The sequence below is a fragment of the Megalobrama amblycephala genome, linkage group LG18 (assembly GCF_018812025.1).
Source record: "Megalobrama amblycephala isolate DHTTF-2021 linkage group LG18, ASM1881202v1, whole genome shotgun sequence".
In the NCBI taxonomy this organism is placed as follows: domain Eukaryota; kingdom Metazoa; phylum Chordata; class Actinopteri; order Cypriniformes; family Xenocyprididae; genus Megalobrama; species Megalobrama amblycephala.
Genome location: NC_063061.1, coordinates 25,025,070 through 25,034,456, shown reverse-complemented (window position 1 = coordinate 25,034,456; position 9,387 = coordinate 25,025,070). Strand labels below are relative to the sequence as shown.

The 9,387-nt window shown below is 38.0% G+C and overlaps 2 protein-coding genes across 2 annotated transcripts; both read right to left on the bottom strand.

Annotated features, from left to right (window-relative positions):
- Nucleotides 1-246: 246 nt before the first annotated feature.
- LOC125252841 (olfactory receptor 5M3-like) lies at nucleotides 247-2,365 on the bottom strand. Its single transcript, XM_048166455.1, has one exon. The coding sequence runs from the start codon at nucleotides 2,192-2,194 to the stop codon at nucleotides 1,259-1,261; it is 936 nt and encodes a 311-aa protein (XP_048022412.1). The 5' UTR covers nucleotides 2,195-2,365; the 3' UTR covers nucleotides 247-1,258.
- Nucleotides 2,366-6,570: 4,205 nt separating this feature from the next.
- Nucleotides 6,571-8,814, bottom strand: LOC125252942 (olfactory receptor 5M3-like). Its single transcript, XM_048166622.1, has one exon. The coding sequence runs from the start codon at nucleotides 8,590-8,592 to the stop codon at nucleotides 7,642-7,644; it is 951 nt and encodes a 316-aa protein (XP_048022579.1). The 5' UTR covers nucleotides 8,593-8,814; the 3' UTR covers nucleotides 6,571-7,641.
- Nucleotides 8,815-9,387: the final 573 nt, after the last annotated feature.

Sequence of the window (9,387 nt, the reverse complement as noted above, 5' to 3'; positions counted from 1 at the left end):
GCAGATAAATATCTAACATAGAAAGTCAAGGGTCAAGAGTCCAACTTAAGCAAATGCTGATCTCCCTGATGGTTAGTAATAAGTGAAGCTGGTAATGCTGTTTGTGGAGTTGTTTAATCAGATCTTCAGAGATTTCACGATTTTTATCTTCAGTTGATTTCATCTAAAGTCTGTGACTGAAGTCAGTTGTAGTTCTTGTGTTTCTCTTTTCTTCAGTGATTCTGCTTGTTAACAGCAGGTGTTCATCACTAATGCTCAATCATCACTTAATTAATTGCTTAATAATCTCATTAACTTAAAAAAAACACTGAAGCAGAGTTTAACACTTTAGAGAGGGACCAAATGTACTCTGAACAGAGCTGATTTAATTCTGGGGATTTTGCTTTGTGACATTGACAAAAAAGATTGAAAAATGATTCAATATATCTGTTTGCTGCAACACTTTCTTTTCATGCTGTAGATTGAAAAGAAATGATGCGCACGATATACTAAAACATTTTTACTTTTGTTTTGTTCAGTTCAGTGTCTGTTATTGTCACATATACGTCATTGTTTTTGTCCTTGCCTGTTCCTTGAGTCTGTTTTGGAGCTGCTGCACTTAGATCCTGCATCCTCTCCTTCGATTTCAACCATGTATGACAATGTAAAATAGAGGTATAATTTAAGTAAAATATTTGGTCCTACTTTATATTAGGTGGCTTTAACTACTATGGACTTGCACCAAAACATAAGTACAAATACTTTTGTTGCTATTGAGGTGGGATACAGGTAAGGTTAGGGACAGCTTTGGTGGTATGGGTAGGTTTAAGGGTGGTTTAAGAGCTAAGGGTTCACAGTCTAATTATAAATATATGTACAATGTAAAAACATGTATGTACAGTATACAATAAGTGCATTGTATCAAATGATCAAATTTAAGTACATAGTAGTTAAGGCCACCTAATATAAAGTGGACCAAAAATTTAAACAATAAAAAAAGTATAATATATTCTAAGTATAATATAATATATTTCTTTGATCATTTAGACAAACATCTTCAAATAAAATAACAAAGAATGAAAAATTCATAAGTGGATCTGGGAGCAGTGAAAAGCAGGCCTCTTTTTTCTGGAATGTTTTATGATACTATTCCTAATGCTCAAAATTATTGTACATGCTTGTCTTTCTTACATTTTGTTATAATTCATTTATAAAACGAATTATACCATTTCTACTTCAGTAAAGTACATCAAGTAATTGTCAAGGATTTAAACATTTTTTAGCTTCTTAAAACATTCACTTTTGCTGAAATACAGGAGACAAAAACTCTGCGCACTGCCCTAATATTTAATCCATAGATTAGAGGATTAAATACAGGTGGGACTATAACTAATTCTAAAGCCAAAAAATGACGCAGACTCTCTGGAATGTCATTTGAACCATATCTGCTATACATGATATCAAAAAGCATAGCAAAAGTGAAATTTATCAGTGATAATATGTGTGGCAGACACGTTTGCCAGAATTTCTTTCTGTTATCTAAAGATGCTTTACAAGCAGAGATGAGCTTAACATAGGACACTATAATAATAACTGCACAGATAAAAAATATAACAGCAACAATATATCCATAGACATTATTCACAAAAGATGATGCACATGACAGTTTTACAACTGACCAGTTGTCACAATATAATTTGTCAATGTGATATTTACAAAATGGCCTTAAGTTTGCTAAGAGGGCTGCTATAAGACTAAAGCAGTTGGGAACAATCCATGAAAACAGAATTAATTTCACACAGGTGAATTTAGTTAATTTGGAATGATAGTCTAAAGGTTTGCATATGGCTACATATCTATCATAAGACATCACTGTTAATATTGTAAATTCACACATTAAAGAGCTGTAAATAACAAAGTACTGCAGAGCACACATGTGAGAGGAGATCACGTATGAATCCAATATTAAATCAGACAGAATTTTAGGGTAGAATCCTGAGGCTCCATAAACCCCATTAATACACATATGACTCAAAAATATGTACATCGGTTCATGAAGTGTTTTCGCCATGATAATGACCATAACAAGTCGTATATTAATTGATAATATAAGCAGATAAAGGAAAAGAAAACAACTGAAATATAAATGCCTATATGATTTAGATTCTTTAGGCACCATAAGAGTCAGTATCACAGGATAAGACATGTTATCCATCAAAGATGCAATACAAAAAGCATACAAAACAATATTAATAAATATAAAACATTAAAAAATCATAAATACACAATCTGTTTCTTATAGGCATCAGTATCTATTGGTCACTGAGGAAAAACAGATAGTCAAAGTTAGCACTTTAGTTATAAAAATGGCAAATTATCAGCAAAAAAGTACCTGGATGTCTGGTTTGGACAGCTGGAAGCCTTGATTTTATAAGACCTTTTTCAGTTGGGAAATCTCTAGGATAAAAATATCTTGTTCATAATTTGATGAAGTTCAATGAGAAGGAGGGCTCAACAAGATCGTAGGCCAATTTCACACTTCCTGGTTTTTGGCTTCCTTATTTGCCCACACATTTTTTTCCCGTAAAAGCGATGGCTGAGCCTAACAAGAACCAGTTCAGGAATCAAAGTCTTTGTATGCATTATATATCATGAAAATGTGTGAACTGTCTTGGTGATTTATTGGTGAGACCACAAAGCTCTAATTAAGTGCAAAATAAAACTAATTTAAAATGACGGCACGTAATGGTTATATCATTCCCTGTGTTTGTTTGACACAGCTATGCATTATCACACTCCATGTAATTTTCGCAATGTGCTGGGGAAATCATCGGCTGGCAGCACCCTTCTCACACAGAACTTATCCGCTGGAATTCGAGAGAGGTGTGGCTATTTCTCATTCTTCAGTAGCTGTTGAGGGTGAGGTGCTGGACGAGGATGTGTTATCACTCACATCCTCTGATCAGTGATGTGGCTGTTGAGGATGATGTTGTTTCTGAATCCTCGCAGCCTGCCCGCCCTGTCTACAATGAGTTGCTGGAGGTTATGTCTTGTGCCACAGAAGATTATATCTGCCGTGGTGGCTTGAGAGACGTGAGCTCACTTACAACCCATATTCATCCATTTCAGCAAGCTAATAATGCTAGATTGGAGGGGATGCATATGAGTCGATGCCACCAGTTGAAGAGATGCTGGCTAGCTACCTCTCGCTGGGACAGGCATTGACATTGAAGGCTCCCACTGCCAATGTACGAGGCAGCGGTTCAGGCCAGGGCTGTGCTGCACACTATGGCAGTGTTGCAGGCTTACCAGGCCGATCTGCTGAAAGACCTGGACAAGGGTCAGGGGCTCCCCCCTGAGGCGGTAGCAGAACTGTGCCGCATTACAGATCTTGACCTCCATGCCACCAAACAAACTGTAATGGTAGCCACGGAGAGGCATCTTTGGGTGAACCTGGCTGACATTGGGGATAAAGCGAGAAACTTTCTCAATGCGCCGGCTTTGCCATCTTACCTTTTTGCCACTTTTGTTGAAACAGTGGTCTGGAAGTTCAGAGGTGAAGCTTCTAGGGGGCCTGGCTCGTCTTGGTCTGGGGAACAAGACAGGGCTATAGGGAGAGCGTTGCCACTCGTGGTCCTCCTCCGAGTAGATTGCAGAGCAGGTGCGACACAAAGAAAAGAAAGCAGGATTTGAGAGAAGTCATCTAGAGTAAACGCGCCCAGTGTTCTCAGGATGCAGAGTCCAAATAACATCTGCCACCTTCCAACTTTTCCTTTCCACCTTTCACCTCCCCCACTCTGTCTGAGGTCAGGTGGGGTGTGTTAGAAGCTTCCTGCATGCACTTACATCAGGCCCAAGGCTGGACCTATGATGTTGTTTGGCAGTTTTTATTATTTATTTATATTCCTGCCCTTTGATGGTTCGGCACAGGATACTGATTGTGTTGTTGGTTTTCGGGGTGTTTTAAATTTGCATAGTCAGGCCTACTCTCATTCAGAGTAGTTTTGCCTCCACTCTTAAGACTCCTCTTAAGGTCTTTGGCTCTCTTGAGCCTCCTCAATAGAACTGGTTGAGGCTTCTCTCATTTTTAAAAGTTATTTTGTGAGGCCTCCCTCTTTCAGAACTCAGCCTGGGCAGGGCCTCCTTCATATATGGCTCTTTGAGCCTCCTCAGAATCATCTGCTGAAGCTTCTACTCCCTAGGGATCCACCTCAATAGCAGTATGAAATCATTAGACTTGCTTTGAGCCTCTTTGATAAGCGGTCTTGATGTTTTATGTTACTAGGTCTCTCGATTAGAAATATTATTCTCAGACCTTCATTATTAGAGCCCAGCTGGTGTGGTTGTGCCAGGATTGTAGGGTCTCTTGAGACTCCTTGGTGCAACCACCCTTTTGGGGATCGTTTCCTCTCAATTTAGAGAGTCGTCATGGTCCTCAGAGCACCACATTAGATAACCTGTCTGAGTTGTGAGACTCTCTTTGAGCCTCCTTGCTTTACTGCTTTCATGGTGGCGTTGCTAGGTTTCTCGCTTTAGATTGTTTTCTGAAGAACCGTCCGCCCCAGAGTTCCGCTTGCATAGCAGTATCGAGTGTTAGGCTTCTTTAGGCCTCCTTGGTAAGGAGTCCTTAGCGTAGAATGGAGCTAGGTCTTCTCTTGCTTAGAGAGTCGCTTTTGCTGAGACCTCCATTCTTTGAGATCAGCTGGGGTGGCTGTGGGCCTCCCTAGTCTAGCCATCCCTAGGGAAGCATTGTTAGGTTTCCTCTTGATTTAGAGAGTCATCATGCTGAGACCTCCACTCCCCGAGCTACACTTTAGATAACCGGTCTAAGTAGCATGACTCTCTGTGAGCTTCCTTGGTGAGGTGGTCTATTAGCGTAGAGAGTAGTTAGGTTTCCCCTCCTTATAGAGCAGCACTTCTCAAAGTCCGGACCCGGAGGGAATTCAATCCGGACCCGCCTCCATTTCGTATTTCAACAGCAGTAATTGTGTGTAAGGGATTAAAAATCTGGATTTCCTACTTTGATAAACGCATGTCAAAATCATTTGTTTAGTGTTTTATGTCTTTTTGGAGATGGTCCGAAATTAAAGCGAAGGCGAGATATTTAAAGTTTTCCTCCGTGATTCAGTTGCCATGACAACGAGTCATGCGCGACGCGACGCGACACTTCACGCGCAGTAAGCGTTTGAATGGGTGTGGAGCAGTGGTTCTCAACCTGCGGCCCGGCACAAATGTAAATGCGGCCCGCGATATGCCAACCACAATAATAATAATAATAATAATAATAAAAATTAGCATACAATTTATTTTTGTTTTAAAATTTAAATTAAAGTGAATTATTAAAAATATGAGCTATAATGCTTTATTTGTCATATAAAATAATTTTGGTGAGCATTTATTATTTTCAGACATCAGGCAATGTAGGCTAATGACGCAATCACTCAGTTAAAGAAACAAACACAAGTGAGCGCTTAGGAAGAATTCAAACAGTAGCCATTAATTTTGTAAATTTAAGCCTCAAAATGGTCAAATTTGTTATTAAAGGAGAAAAACTAAATGTGGAAGATAAAATGAAGGAACACATGCAAACAAGAAGAGTCGCAGCATCAGCAGCAAAGGTAAGAAGAATGGAAGAATCAGTTTGCTGTTAGGCCTAATGAGCGAGATGGGCAGCCTTCCTGTTTGCTCTGTAGTAAAGTACTTGACAAGCAAAACCTACAATTTCAAAAGACTGAACTGTGAATTCGATGTGTTTGTTTGATGTATTTTAAATCAGTAAAATAACCGCATCAGCGCACCCGCGGCTGGATGAGCCCAACTCATTGCGACATGACAGAATGCTTGATATCATCATTGTAATTAGCCTACAGTGCGCTCAGTGTTGTTTGTAAAAAGAGCTGAGTAACATTTGCTTTTAACAAGGCATTTATGTGATTGTTTGGTGACTATTGCGATGATGTTGAAGAGAGTCATAAAGTCATACAGAATTAAATAGCAACTTAAAGTGATTGTATATACAGTTTGTGTGTTCATTGAGCATTACTGATTATTATTGTAAAGCTAATGTCAGTAAGTTAGTTTTTATTTGTTATTTATTGTGTGCAACATCTTGGTATAATAATAGTATTATCTGCTAATACCATAACATTAAATCTGATTAGTTTGCATTGGTGACGTCATATGTAAATTATATGCGGACCGTGAGACTTGCACTTGGACCATTGTGCGGCCCACTGGGAAAAAAGTTTGAGAACCACTGTTATAGAGGTTCATTATGCTGAAGCCTCTGCTCTGAGAGCTCAGTGGTTGCAGTAGATTAGGTGGTAGGCTCTCTTTTGGAGCCTTCCTGGATGACTGTCCTCAAGGTGGTGCTGTTAGTCTTCCTCTTGCTTTAGAGAGTCTTGTGTAGCCAGGCTTTCTAGCCATATGAAATAGAGTCTATGACTACTGCTGGTGCGTACCGCTAGGACGAGAACTTGACTCTGGTTAATTGCATTGATGTCAGTGACTAATGCCATGGCATTCATTCCTTTAGCATGGTGGAGTGAGCATTTGTTCCTCATTAGCAACCTGAGACATGTTACGAATGTTACCATGGTTCCCTTAGAAGGGGAATAAGACACTGTGTCCCATTGCCATGCTTCAGGCTTGCCTGCCTATGTCTTATACTACAGGCACCCTATTTATACTCTGGTCACACCAGTAGTGACTTCATGGGCTGTCGCCGGCCAATGTCATTGTCGCGTTTTCAGACACCGGCCATGCCGGATGCATTCCCCTTTAGCATAATACGACACAGTGTCTCGTTCCCCTTTTCAGGGAACCATGGTTACATGGTCTCTACCCTGTCAGACTCGTACGCATTTGACGCAGTGAATGCAGTTCAGCGCTTCCATGTTCCATGTTTACGTTTGAATGCCGACTCAGTATTGTTGCTTTCTATGTGGGATAAAAAAAAACAACAACCTTGGATTTAATCAAAAATATCTTAATTTGTGTTTTGAAGATGAACAAAGATCTTACGGGTTTGGAACGACATGAGGGTGAGTACTTAATGACAGAAATTTCATTTTTGGGGGAACTAACCCTTTAACAAGCCAGTGAGATGAGTGACGGAACTATCTACTGGCTATAATTCTGTGTCTGGATTGAGTCTCTTGCTCATTCCTTTCAAACTATGTATTGCCACACAATCCAGAAATATAATATAAACACTGAATCAATAATAAGGACCTACAATGATTCAGCTCATTCCACATTGCACATTTAAAGCACCCAGCAAATTTCTAACCATACTTTTGGTCTTCTACCATTGTAGCTGCATTGGTTAATTCAAATTCAGAATTTCACTACTCATTCAAAAATATTAAGATGGGTTCATTGGGAAGCTCAACTTTCATTCAACTTTGAACAATAACAAAAAAAGATGTAAAATGTATTTCTTACTCCCTCTTATAACAGAAAAGGCCTGGATTTCATTAGATACAATTTTTCACATTGATCATATGCTGAGTCCCAGAATATGTAGTGCTAAATAAGACTTAATACTTAGTACATTTACTGATAAATTAAAGAAACGGCATAACAAACAGGACTCTGTGTATATGCATATGTATGATCACTTTTATAAAATAGATACAGCAAATATTTGTTTACTAAATTTTACCCCTTTTTTCTAGCTCCTGAAACCTTAACTCTTGCTGCAACACATGAAGTAAAAACTTGTTTACGTACTGCAGTAATATTTAATCCATAGATTACAGGATTAAAAACAGGTGGGACTATAATTAATTCTAAAGCCAAAAAATTGCGCAGACTCTCTGGAATGTCATTTGATCCGTATCTGCTAAACGTAACATCAAAAAGCAAAGCAAGCGTGAAATTTATCAGTGATAATATATGTGGCAGACACGTTTGCCAGAATTTCTTTCTGCTTTCTAAAGATGCTTTACATGCAAAGATCAGCTTAACATAGGACACTATAATAATAACTGCACAGATAAAAAATATAACAGCAACAATATATCCATAGACATTATTCACAAAAGATGATGCACAAGACAGTTTTACAATTGACCAGTTGTCACAATAGAACTTGTCAATGTGATATTTACAAAATGGTTTCAGGTTTGATAACAGGGCTGCTGGAATCACAGAGATGTTGGGAACAATCCATGAAAACAGAATTAATTTCAAACAGGTGAATTTAGTTAATTTGGAATGATAGTCTAAAGGTTTGCATATGGCTATATATCTATCATAAGACATGACTGTTAATATTGTAAATTCACACAGTAAAGAGCTGTAAATAACAAAGGATTGCAGAGCACACATGTGAGAGGAGATCACATATGAATCCAATATTAAATCAGACAGAAATTTAGGATAGAATCCTGAGGCTCCGTAAACCCCATTAATACACAGATGAGACAAGAATATGTACATCGGTTCATGAAGTGTTTTTGTCATGATAATGACCATAACAAGGCGTATATTAATTGACAATATAAGCAGATAAAGGAAAAGAAAACAAGTGAAATATATATGCCTATATGATTTAGATTCTTTGGGCACCATAAGAGTCAGTATCACAGGATAAGACATGTTATCCATCAAGTTATGGATATTGCTTCAAATCACACAAAACAATGATATTCTGAAATAATAATAATAAAAATGCACATAAAATTTACATAAGACAATATTAATATGTGCTAAAATGGCTACATTCATTTACAATATATTCATTAGGCTTCAGTATCCATTGTTGGCTGTATAGGAAATCAGACAATCAAAGATGGAGCTTAGAAAAAAAAAAGCAAACAATCAGATCAACAATTCTGGAGCTGTGTATCTGCATGTGGAAAACTAGAAGTCTTATAACATCCTTTTTTCAGCTGGGAAATCATTTGAAGATGTTACAAAGCATCTTGGGATTAATTATAATTATGGTCCTTGCAAACTTTGTAATCCTTATTTTTAACTTGGAAAAAAGGCAACAAAGCCAAATAACATGTTGAATTTGGTATATTATTTAGTTTGAATCATTTAGTTTGAATCGTGTAGTTTCACTTGTTAGCATATTAAGTGGAGAAGGAACTACCAATGTCACCTGGTCATAGCAGCAAACCACTATATAGCTAACCTTCACACTAGACCACATCAACCAAGAGATGTATGGCCAAGTCAGGAGGATGTCAACCACACTTCGTTGCTGGATCATGGACAGAACATCCACAATTTAAGATGAACAACAAAATCTGATCTCAGGTTTCACATTTTCCCCATTGAAAAATCTCTTCTCATGAGCAAAACAGTTAGCTCTCAATTCAGTTATAAGTTCATATTTCAGAACTAGACTTTTAAAATTTAGGAACACAGTAGGAATCAGTAATAAAAAACCTACAA

Coding starts and splice junctions, on each gene's coding strand:
- LOC125252841 (XM_048166455.1), bottom strand. CDS start 2,194: ATGGATAACATGTCTTATCCTGTGATACTGACTCTTATGGTGCCTAAA.
- LOC125252942 (XM_048166622.1), bottom strand. CDS start 8,592: ATGGATAACATGTCTTATCCTGTGATACTGACTCTTATGGTGCCCAAA.